At 66.9% G+C, this 11,907-nt stretch overlaps 1 protein-coding gene across 1 annotated transcript; it reads left to right on the top strand.

The window, feature by feature from the left end:
* Positions 1–113: 113 nt before the first annotated feature.
* Positions 114–11,501, top strand: RUVBL2 (RuvB like AAA ATPase 2). Its single transcript, XM_077840583.1, is given in 17 exon segments — positions 114–233; positions 603–651; positions 1,043–1,098; positions 1,561–1,702; positions 2,086–2,215; positions 2,920–2,986; positions 3,423–3,529; positions 4,558–4,618; positions 4,620–4,634; positions 4,636–4,653; positions 5,026–5,149; positions 6,340–6,434; positions 8,254–8,372; positions 8,871–8,990; positions 9,752–9,881; positions 10,086–10,200; positions 11,415–11,501. Coding segments are annotated over 17 exon segments (1,386 nt in total). The 5' UTR covers positions 114–221; the 3' UTR covers positions 11,441–11,501.
* The last annotated feature ends 406 nt before the right edge of the window (positions 11,502–11,907 follow it).

Raw genomic sequence — 11,907 nt, 5'->3', positions numbered from 1 at the left:
AGGAGGGGGAGGTGTGAGGGGGAGGGGCGGGGTCAGAGGAGGGGGAGGTAGGAGGGGGAGGGGCGGGGGTCAGAGGGGGGCGGGAGCGCCGGGCCGGGAGGCTGGAGGGACCGGGGACCATAGAGCGGCGGCCGGAGCGGCTCTCCGAGCTCGGCGCGTGGCGAGGAGCGACTTCCGGTTTCCGGTCAGCGCCGGGTGGCCCGTTGCGGAGTCTGAGCAACATGGCAACGGCGGTGAGAGGGGCCGCCCCGCCCCCCCCCCGGGACCCTCCCCGCGAGCCGAGCCCCCCCCCCGGGACCCCCCCGCGAGCCGAACCCAGCCCCCTCCTGCGACCCCCCCGGGACCCCCCCCCGAGAGCCGAACCCAGCCCCCCCCGGGGACCCCCCCCCCGAGAGCCGAACCCAGCCCCCCCCAGCCGAGCCCAGCCCCGACCCCCCGGGACCCCCCCGCGCGCCCCGCCCCGGGTCTGCCTGGTGCCCCCCTGCGCCCGGCCGTTCCCCTGGGGGGCTGAGGGGGGACGGGGGCGATGTCGGGGGCAGGGATCCGGGGGGGCCCCCGAGCGCTGCCCCCCCTCACCGCTCTCTCCCCCCCCCCCCCCGCAGACGACGAAGGTGCCCGAGGTCCGGGACGTGACCCGCATCGAGCGGATCGGTGAGTCCCGCCCCGGGGGCGCCCCGCTGCCATGGGAACCAGCCGGGAGCCAAACGGTCTCCACGGCAACGGGGCTTGGCGCAAACTGCCCCCCCCCCCGGCTGCCTGGCCCCGGGGGGCCGATCGGAGGGAGCGGGGGGGAGGGGCCCGGGGGGCCGATCGGAGGGAGCGGGGGGGAGGGGCCCGGGGGGCCGATCGGAGGGAGCGGGGGGGAGGGGCCCGGGGGGCCGAGCGGGGGGGAGGGGCCCGGGGGGCCGATCGGAGGGAGCGGGGAGCAGTGGGCGATACCAGGCTCCCTGGGCCCTTTGCCCTCATCAGCCCCAGCCCCTGCCTAGTGGGGGGGGGCACCAAGTCCCCGCTCAGCCAGGTGACGCTGCTCTTCTGTCCCCAGGCGCCCACTCCCACATCCGGGGCCTGGGCCTGGACGATGCTCTGGAGCCCAGACAGGTACCTGGGGCGCCCTCCTGGCCGCTCCCGTCTGGGGAGGCTGGGCAGAGGGGCCCACTGGGAGAGAGGACCCAGGAGGCTTCAATGGGAGGGGAAATGGGGGGCTGTTGGGGTAGTGTCGCTGTCTGAGCGAGCTTAGGGGGCTTTGCAGGGAGCATGGGGCACCTGGGTTAGGGAGGGGAGGAACTGGGTATTGTGGGGTGGTGGGGGAGGTCTGAAGAGAGTGGGGCTTGCATATGGGGGAAGGGCTGCATGCGAGTGGGGGGAGATGGAAGGGCTGTCTCTGGGTTGCAGCAGGGGGGATGGGTGTGTGAGTGGGTGGATGGGGGGGGAAGGGCTGCATGTGAGGGAGGAGCTGGGGGGCTGGGTGTGTGAGTGGGGGGATGGGCAGCATGTGAGGGAGGAGCTGGGGGCCCGGCTGGGGCTCCCCCCTTGCCAGCACTCACCCCTCTCTCTTCCCAGGTCTCGCAGGGCATGGTGGGCCAGCTGGCCGCCCGCCGTGCCGCCGGCGTCATCCTGGAGATGATCAAGGAGGGGAAGATCGCGGGCCGGGCCGTCCTCATCGCTGGCCAGCCAGGCACCGGCAAGACAGCCATAGCCATGGGTACAGGTGCCAGCGGGGGGGCTCCCTCCAAGGCATCTGGGGGCTCCTGTTGGGAACTGACCTTAGCCTTGGCCTGAGGATCCCCTCCACTGCACCTCCTCTGCCCAGTCCAGAGCCCCCTGGGCTCCTTGTCCCTGGGGAATCCCCCCCCCACACAAATTACCCCCCCCCACCTCCGGGATCCCTGCTCCCTCCCAAGGAAATCTGCCCCCGCCCCTGTGTCCTGGGATCCTTGCCCCTAGCGAATCCCCCCTCCCTTGGGATTCCCTCCGGCCCTGGCACGCTCCTCGTGGGAGTCGCTATGCCCCAGAGCAGTGGCTCGGGAGTGGGGGTCCCTGGCTGTGCAAACCTCTGTGTAACCAGCTCTCCCCCCTGCCCCCCAGGCATGGCACAGGCGCTGGGGCTGGACACGCCCTTCACAGCCATCGCTGGCAGCGAGATCTTCTCCTTGGAGATGAGCAAGACAGAGGCGCTGACCCAGGCCTTCCGGCGTTCCATCGGCGTGCGCATCAAGTGAGGGGCAGGGCCCGGACGCTGGGGTTCTGTCTCCAGCTCTGGGAGGAGAGGGGGATCTGGTGGGTTAGAGCAGGGGGGGCTGGGAGCCAGGACTCCTGGGTTCTCTCCCTGGCTCTGGGAGGGGAGGGGGATCTGGTGGGTTAGAGCAGGGGGGGCTGGGAGCCAGGACTCCTGGGTTCTCTCCCTGGCTCTGGGAGGGGAGGGGATCTGGTGGGTTAGAGCAGGGGGGGCTGGGAGCCAGGACTCCTGGGTTCTCTCCCTGGCTCTGGGAGGGGGAGGGGATCTGGTGGGTTAGAGCAGGGGGGGCTGGGAGCCAGGACTCCTGGGTTCTCTCCCTGGCTCTGGGAGGGGAGGGGATCTGGTGGGTTAGAGCAGGGGGGGGCTGGGGAGCCAGGGACTCCTGGGTTCTCTCCCTGGCTCTGGGAGGGGAGGGGATCTGGTGGTTAGAGCAGGGGGGGCTGGGAGCCAGGACTCCTGGGTTCTCTCCCTGGCTCTGGGAGGGGAGCAGAGTCGAGTGCTTATACCGAGGGGCTGGAGAGCCAGGAGGGCATTGGTTGCCCTGCCATGTGTTAGAAGATGCACTGGGCACAGAGCTGCCTGCCCTGTGGCGGGGGAGGCTGGTTTCTGTCCCTGGCGACTGTGGCGAGGCAAGTGGGGGTGAGGGCTGTCTCCCCTGACCCCTCCCTCCTCCTTCCCCGCAGGGAGGAGACCGAGATCATTGAGGGGGAGGTGGTGGAGATCCAGATTGACCGCCCAGCCACCGGCACCCGTGAGTGGGGAGTGGGGGCAGAGGGTGGGCAGCCCCTGGGGGCTGAGCCAGCCAGCACCACCCCGGGTTCCCCTGGCCAGCTTGGCAGGAGCAGGACAGAACTGGGTTGGCTGGTGCTGCCATGGTCTCCCATACCCCACCTGCTGCCCCCAGGGAACAGGCCCCTCCCACTCCCTACCTCCCCCTGCCCCTTTGCAGGAACTGGGCCCCCTCCCCCCCAGGAACTGGCCGCTCCCCTCCACTCAAGAGCTTGGGCCTCCCATCCCCACCTGGCCCCTCTCCCCAAGAGCAGGCCCCTCCCCCCCCCCCCAGGCCCTCCTTAGGCCGGTGGGCGGGGTGCAGCTGTGGGCTTTCTCCCACATTTGCTCCCTGCCAGGGAATGGGGCGGGCGGTGTACGTGCGCAGTGGCTGACGCCCCACCACCCTCCACTGCAGGGCGCCAAGGTGGGGAAGCTGACACTGAAGACCACGGAGATGGAAACCATCTACGACCTGGGCACCAAGATGATCGAGTCTCTGACCAAGGAGAAAGTGCAGGCGGGGTGAGGCGGGGGGTGGCAGTGGTGGGATCGGTGGGACGGGAGGGGCTGGGGCAGGGGGTCATGGGTGGGGAGCTCACACTGGCTGGCGGGACAGGAATCCAATCTCCCAAGGGGTCCATATCGGGGCTTCCAGTGTTGTCAGGGGGCTGGGCTCTCCCCCATCTGCCCCTCACCCCCCCCCACCCAGCCAGGCCTGACCATCCCCCCCATCCCTATAAAATGATGGGTCTAAATTAGCTGTTACCGCTCAGGAAAGAGATCTTGGAGTCACTGTGGAGCGTTCTCTGAAAACATCCACTCCATGTGCAGCGGCTGTCAAAACGCGAACAGAATGGTCATTAAGAAAATATATTGTCTCGATATAAATCCAAGGCACACCACATCTGGAACACTGCGTGCAGATGTGGTCACCCCCTCTCTTAAAAGGTCTGTTGGAATTGGAAAAGGTTCCGAAAAGAGAAACAAAAATGATGAGGGGTCTGGATCAGCTTCCGTACGCAGAGAGATTAATAAGACGGGGACTTTTCAGCTTGGAAAAGGGATGCCTAAGGGGGGATTCGATCGAGGTCTATAAAATCATGACTGGTGGGGAGAAAGCAAATCAGGAAGTGTTGTTTATTCCTTCACACAACACACAAACTAGGGGTCACCCCATGAAAAGAACAGACAGCAGGTTTAAAGCAAACAAAAGGAAGTATTTCTTCACACAATGCGCAGTCAACCTGTGGAACTCCTTGCCAGAGGATGTTGTGAAGGCCAAGACTATAACAGGGTCCAAAAAAGAGCTAGATAAGTTCATGGAGGATAGGTCTATCAATGGCTATTAGCCAGGCTGGGCAGGGATGGTGGCCCAGGCTTCTGTTCGCCAGGAGCTGGGGATGGGCACCAGGGGATGGATTACTCGACGAGCCCCTGTTCTGTTCATCCCCTCTGGGGCGCCTGGCACTGGTCGCTGCCAGCAGCCGGGACACTGGGCTAGATGGACCTTTGGTCTGACCCAGTCTGGCCGCTCTTATGTTCCCCTGCAGGGACGTCATCACCATTGACAAAGCCACGGGGAAGATCAGTAAGCTGGGGCGCTCCTTCACCCCGGGCGCGGGACTACGGACGCCATGGGCGCCCAGGTACGAGCCGGGCCGGGGCTCTGAGCTGCCCCCGCCATGTTCGGGCAGTGCCGGGGGTGGGGGTGGGGAAGGCAGGGAGTGGGGGGCGCCCAGGTACGGGCAGTGGGCCGGGGGGGGGGCAGGGAGTGGGGGGCGCCAGGTACGGGCTGGGGCTCTGAGCTTGGGCCCCCCTCCAAAGTTCGGGCAGCGCGGGGGGTTGGGAGGTGCTGGGGGGCCGCAAGGGGGCTCTGAACAGCCCTTCCCTCAGATCTGTTCGTGCTGTCCCGGGTTGGGGGGTCTGTGGCTGCTGGAGGGGCACAGTGGGAGAGTTGCTGGAGGGGCACAGTGGGGGGGGGGTCCAGAGGGCAGGCTCTCAGCTGCCCCTCCCCCCAGACCAAGTTCGTGCAGTGCCCGGACGGGGAGCTGCAGAAGCGCAAAGAGGTCGTCCACACGGTGTCACTGCACGAGATCGACGTCATCAACAGCCGCACGCAGGGCTTCCTGGCCCTCTTCTCAGGTACCCCCCTGCAGCCCCCCATCACCCCGCTGGGCCCCCACGCCGCCCCCCCGTCACCTCCCCACAGCCCCCATCAACAGCCACATGCAGGGCTTCCTGGCCCTCTTCTCAGGTACCCCCCTGCAGCCCCCCATCACCCCACGGGCCACCCCCCCGTCACCTCCCCACAGCCCCCATCAACAGCCACATGCAGGGCTTCCTGGCCCTCTTCTCAGGTACCCCCCTGCAGCCCCCCATCACCCCACGGGCCACCCCCCCCCGTCACCTCCCCACAGCCCCCCATCAACAGCCGCACGCAGGGCTTCCTGGCCCTCTTCTCAGGTACCCCGCCTGCAGCCCCCCGTCGCCCCCCCACGCCGCCCCCCGTCACCTCCCCACTGCCGCCATCAACGGCCGCATGCAGGGCTTCCTGGCCCTCTTCTCAGGTACCCTCCTGCAGCCCCCCGTCACCCCGCGGGCCCCCCCCCACGCCGCCCCACCCCCGTCATCTCCCCACAGCCCCCATCAACAGCTGAACCCAGGGCTTCCTGGCCCTCTTCTCAGGTACCCCTCCGTGGTCCCCCATGGTTCCCGCCATCATCCTGCAAGTCCCCCACAGCTCCCCGCATCACCCTGCAGCCCCCCTCACGACCCATCCACCTCCCCATGGTCTTCCCACGGCCCCCATCAACAGCTGCATGCAGAGTTTCCTGGCCCTCTTCTCAGGTACTCCCCCTCCCCCCCAGTCCCCACATCCCCCCACGGGCCCCCTGTCACCCCCACAGCCCCCGTCAAGGCCTCCTGGCCTTCTTCTCAGGTCACCTCCCATCACCTTCCTGTCTCCCCCATGGCCCCCTCTCTGTCACCCCCTGCCTTCCCACAGTCCCTATCAACAGCTGCACCCAGGGCTTCCTGGTCCTCTTCTCAGGTACCCCCCGCAGCCGCCCCATCACCCTCCACATCCCCACAGCCTCCCTGTCACCCCACAGCCTCCCCACGACCCCCATCAACACTTCCCTTTCCTGGCCCTTTTCCATGGTCCTGGGGGGCACAGGCTCTACCCCCACCATGAAATGGCTGAGCCCCCTGATCCAGAGCCCCTCCCCTCCCCCAGTGAGGTAGGGTGGCCCCCCTGGGCGTTAGGGTCGGGGCGTGTCCCCGCCAGGGCTCCGTAGGCAGCACCTGCCCCAGCTCACTGTCTGCGCCCCCAGGTGACACCGGGGAGATCAAGGCAGAGGTGCGGGAACAGATCAACGCCAAGGTGGCCGAGTGGCGCGAGGAGGGAAAGGCCGAGGTCATCCCGGGGGTGAGTGTGGGGTAGGGTGGGGGGTGCTGAATGGGTGATCTTTGGGGGGGGTGTCACGGAGTCCCCAGGCGCTGCTCTGCAACTGCTCCCTGATCTGGTACCTGCCCCCCCACACCCCTGGGGCAGAATCAGACTCATGGACCCATCCAGCCCTGTTAACTGCCCCGCCCCTTCTCTGAGGTGTGTGTGGAGGAGAGTAATTGGCCCCCAAACCGCCCCACACCCCTGCAATCCCAACTCTGGCCAAGCTGTGTCCTGCAGCAGGGGGTCCCACCCGGTTAACAATGGGGTGGGTATCATGGAGTCCCGGGGCGATGCTCTGGAACTGCCCCCTATGAAGCCAGTCAGGACTCTGGGGGAGTCTCCTCTCTGGGAGCAGCCTGTCTGCAGGACACACAGCTCCCCCGGCTCCACCTTCCTGGGGCTGACCCCGGAGCCTCCAGCCTCCCCTGCCCCTCCATGTGCTTCCCCCAGCGAGTCCGCTCAGGCGGGGTCCCTGTCGGGGGCCAGAGCCCCCTGCCCCCCGACTCCGCAGTCAGACGTGACTCTCAGCCAGCTAATAACACAGAGGTTTATTAGACGACAGGAACATGGTCTAACACAGAGCTTGTAGGTGCAGAGAACCGGACCCCTCAGCTGGGTCCATTTTGGGGGGCAGGGAGCCAGACAACCCCGTCTGCCCTTCACTCCATGTCCCCCCAGCCAGCCCCAACTGAAACTCCCTCCAGCCCCTCCTCCTCCGGAGTTTCCCCTTTCCCGGGCCAGGAGGTCACCGGATTCCTTTGTTCTCCAACCCTTTAGCTCTCACCCTGCAGGGGGGAAGGGCACACACCTGCCCTCTAGGGCTCTGCAAGGATCATACACCCTTACCCCACCCCCTAGATACTTAAAAACTGCCTAGGGGAAACTGAGGCACCCCCACAATATTCAGAGGAAACATTAAGAACAGTCCCACTTCGTCACGGGGGGTGAGTGTGGGAGGGGGGTGCTGGCCGGTGTGGGGGTGTTTGGGGCTGTCACAGAGTGTGGGGGAGTCAGGATCCTGCGTCCCACACTTCCTGCGTTTCCCCAGGACTCTCAGCCGGCCAGTAACACAGAAGATTTATTAGCCGACAGGAGCACAGCCCAAAACAGAGCTTGTAGGAACAGAGACCAGGATCCCTCAGTCAGGTCCCTCTTGCGGGGTGGGGAGCCCAGACCCCGGTGTTGGGCCTCTCTCTCTCCCCCTCCCCGGCTCCCCAGCCAGCTCCAAACTGAGACCCCCCTCCAGCCCCTCCTCTAGCTTTGTCTCTCCCCTGGGCCAGGAGGCCACCGGATCTTTGTTCTCCAACACCTTCAGTTGGCACCTTGCAGGGGGGGCCCAGGCCATGAGTTGCCAGGAGACGGGGTGTCGGCCATTCTCTGTGCAGACACCATCACACCTGCCCTAGGGCTCTGCAACAATCACACCCCCTTATCCCAGCACCTAGATACTTAAGAAATGCATAGGGGAAACTGAGGCACCCACAGAGTATTCAGAGAGAACATTAAGAACATTCCCCTTCGTCGCATCGGTGCAGTTGGGGGGGTAGGAGGATGGCTGTGGGGTGTTGGGGGGCAGCATGGTTCTGGGGACCGAGCAGTCGGGGGCTGAGTGTATGCACAGGGGGCTGGGGAGGAGGGATAGCGGGGACTCGCAGCGTGACCCTAGGGAGGGGAAGGGGGGATTGTGGGGGCGGTGGCAGGGTGACCACAGGGAGGGAGGGGTATCGCAGGGGGGACCGGTGGGGTGACCCCGGGGAGGGGGCCGGCGGGGAGGGTGATGGCCGTGCCCCCCCAGGTGCTGTTCATCGATGAGGTTCACATGCTGGACATCGAGTGTTTCTCCTTCCTCAACCGGGCGCTGGAGAGCGACATGGCCCCGGTGCTCATCATGGCCACCAACCGCGGCATCACCAGGTGGGCAGCTGGGGGGGAGGGGCCTGGCCCAGGAGGGGGCACAGGTGTGGCTTTCCCAGTGGGGGGCGGGGGGAGGGGGCTGGGTTAACAGATGGTTCTGAAGGGGGGCGGGGGGGGTTGGTGGGTGTCATGGTGACAGGCGGCTCTGACCCTGGTGGGGGATGGGGACTCCCCTGTTTCTGAGACCCTGCTCCCCACAGGATCTGGTCTGGGGGTGCTGAGTGAATGCATGGGGCGGGACCTGGCCAAGGAGGGGAGGGGGCAGGCCCAGGGCAGGGCACACATGGGGTTTTCCCAGTGAGGGGGTGGGGGGGCGTACAGGGACAGGTGGCTCTGACGGGGGGTGGGGGTGGGTGGGGGGCAAGATGACAGGTGTCTCTGATGGGGCGGCCTGGCAGTGGGGCAGGGTGACAGGTGGCTCTCACCCTGGCTGGTGGGGGGCTGGGGGGGGTCAGGGGCTGGAGCCCCTCCCCCGTTCCTGAGCCCCGCTCCCCCCAGGATCCGCGGCACCAGCTACCAGAGCCCCCACGGGATCCCCATCGACCTGCTGGACCGGCTGCTGATCATCTCCACGGCCCCCTACAGCGACAAGGAGACCAAGCAGATCCTCAAGATCCGGTATGGGGGGGCCCCCGGCAGTGCCCCCCAGCGCAATGCACTGTCACTGACCCACAGGCCCAATGCTCTCACCCAGCCCGGCAGCCCGCCCCCAGGGTCGCTCTCACTGGGGTGAGCCCCTCGGCTTCCTGCCCTCTGGGACCCACCCTTGGAGCCTGCAGACCACCCCCACCCCCCCTGGATCAGGCTGGGAGCCCCTCGCAGCAAGTGCCCCGGGATGGGCCCCGGGGGCAGACGGACCCCCCCCCAGTGGGAGCCGGGCCCCCCAGCTCCAGACTTGGGAGTGACTCAGCCAGCGGAGGAGCGCGGGGGGGGGTTGGGGGTCTGGGCAGCGCGGAGAGTCCTGGGTTAGCGCCAGGAACAGAAATTACAGCCAAGGCCGGCTGGGTCGGGCCCGAGCCCCCTGACCCCTTAGTGCCAGTGCCCCCAGCTGCCCCCACACGGAACAACCTACCCCCAGCCCCTGCCAGCCCTTTGTCCTCCAGCTGGTCGCACCCAGTGGGCAGGGCCATTGTCTTCTGGGCATGGGGGGGCCGGGCCCCAGCTAGCTGGCATGGGTCACACCTGGGTCTTTGCGGCAAGCAAACAGCCTCTTCCTCCCCTCCCCACCTCGGTGAGCACACAGCATGTGGGGAAACTGAGGCACATATAGTCAGGGACAATGCTGTGAGCTCCCCTTCCAGCATTGCCCCCGAGCCAGGAGCCCTCCGGTGCTGCGACCTACCCCCCAGCAGTGCCCTGCCCCCTCTCTCCGCCCCCAGGTGCGAGGAGGAGGACGTGGAGATGAACGAAGACGCCTATACGGTGCTGACGCGCATCGGGCTGGAGACCTCCCTGCGCTACGCCATGCAGCTCATCACCGCCGCCAGCCTGGTGTGCCGCAAGAGGAAGGTGAGGCCCGGGACGCCCTGGGTTCTATCCTGGCTCGGGGGCGGGGAGCCCAGACGCCTGGGTTCTATCCTTACTGAGGGGGGTGGGGGGGGAGAAGGGGGGCTTGGAGCCAGGACTCCTTGGTGGGGTTTCTCAGGGTGCCCCCCCACTCTGTGGGGTGCATAGGGCCCCTCTGACACCCACACGCTCCCCCCCCACCGGCAGGGCACGGAGGTGCAGGTGGAGGACATCAAGCGGGTGTATTCCCTGTTCCTGGACGAGTCCCGCTCCACCCAGTACATGAAGGAGTACCAGGACGCCTTCCTCTTCAACGAGCTCAGTGAGTGCTGGGGGGGGCGGGGGGCCAGGCAGGGGGGGTGTTGGGGGACAGGAGTACCAGGACGCCTTCCTCTTCAACGAGCTCAGTGAGTGCTGGGGGGGGGCGGGGGGCCAGGCAGGGGGGTGTTGGGGGACAGGAGTACCAGGACGCCTTCCTCTTCAACGAGCTCAGTGAGTGCTGGGGGGCCAGGCATGGGGGGGGTTGGGCGACAGGAGTACCAGGACGCCTTCCTCTTCAACGAGCTCAGTGAGTGCTGGGGGGGGCGGGGGGGCCAGGCAGGGGGGTGTTGGGGGACAGGAGTACCAGGACGCCTTCCTCTTCAACGAGCTCAGTGAGTGCTGGGGGGGGGCGGGGGGCCAGGCAGGGGGGGTGTTGGGGGACAGGAGTACCAGGACGCCTTCCTCTTCAACGAGCTCAGTGAGTGCTGGGGGGGCCAGGCATGGGGGGGGGTTGGGCGACAGGAGTACCAGGACGCCTTCCTCTTCAACGAGCTCAGTGAGTGCTGGGGGGGGGCGGGGGGCCAGGCAGGGGGGTGTTGGGGGACAGGAGTACCAGGACGCCTTCCTCTTCAACGAGCTCAGTGAGTGCTGGGGGGGGCAGGGGGGTGGGGGGGGCCGGGCGTGGGGGGGGTTGGGGGGACAGGAGTACCAGGACGCCTTCCTCTTCAACGAGCTCAGTGAGTGCTGGGGGGGCCAGGCATGGGGGGGGGTTGGGCGACAGGAGTACCAGGACGCCTTCCTCTTCAATGAGCTCAGTGAGTGCTGGGGGGGGGCGGGGGGCCAGGCAGGGGGGGTGTTGGGGGACAGGAGTACCAGGACGCCTTCCTCTTCAATGAGCTCAGTGAGTGCTGGGGGGGGGCAGGGGGGCGGGGGGCCGGGCGGGTGGGGGTTGGGGGACAGGAGTACCAGGACGCCTTCCTCTTCAACGAGCTCAGTGAGTGCTGGGGGGGGGCGGGGGGCGGCCTGGGTGTCAGGGGTCGGCCTGGGTGTCAGAGGCCAGGGGGGCTGAGGAGGGCAGTCTGGGGGGGCAGGATGCATGGGGGGCAGGTGGGAGGGTTATAGAGGTCAGGTGCCCCAGCCCGTCTGCCGCAGCCACCAAAGGGCGTCTCCCCCCCCAGATAGGGGGCTACTGCTCAGTGGGGCAGACAGGGGGGTCTTGGCCCCACCCTCGTCGGACTTTCCATCCCCCCTTCTAACCTTCTTTATCTCTTGCAGAGGGAGACACCATGGACACCTCATGATTCCCCCCCCCCACGTCCTGACCCCCCCCCCCAATTTCCCCCCAATCCTGCCCCTCCAGCCCCTTCCCTTAGTTTCTGATTTTGTAAAATAAACGTTTTTGAAAAATCTGATGAATGAGCCCGGACGCCTGGGTTCTGTGGTGGTTCTGGGAGGGGGCGGGGGGGTCATATGGGGGACAGGGAGCCCGGACATTTGGGTTCTGTGCCTGGCTATCGGAGGGGCCTCCGGTCTAGTGAGTTGTGGGGTTCAGGAGCCCGGACGCCTGGGTTCTGTGCCGTCTCTGGGAGGGGGGCGGGGGTCTACTGAGTGGGGGGAGGAGAGAGCCTGGACGCCTGGGTTCTGTGCCCGGCTCTGGGAGGGGGTCTAGTGAGTTGGGGGAGAGGGGAGCCCGGACGCCTGGGTTCTGTTACCGGCTCTGGGAGAGGGCGGGGGTCTAGTGAGTTGGGGGGTTCAGGAGCCCGGACGA

The sequence above is a fragment of the Eretmochelys imbricata genome, chromosome 23 (genome assembly GCF_965152235.1).
Source record: "Eretmochelys imbricata isolate rEreImb1 chromosome 23, rEreImb1.hap1, whole genome shotgun sequence".
Taxonomy (NCBI): domain Eukaryota; kingdom Metazoa; phylum Chordata; order Testudines; family Cheloniidae; genus Eretmochelys; species Eretmochelys imbricata.
The sequence above is the reverse complement of the archived record's forward strand: the minus strand, read 5'-3'. Positions and strand labels throughout refer to the sequence as shown.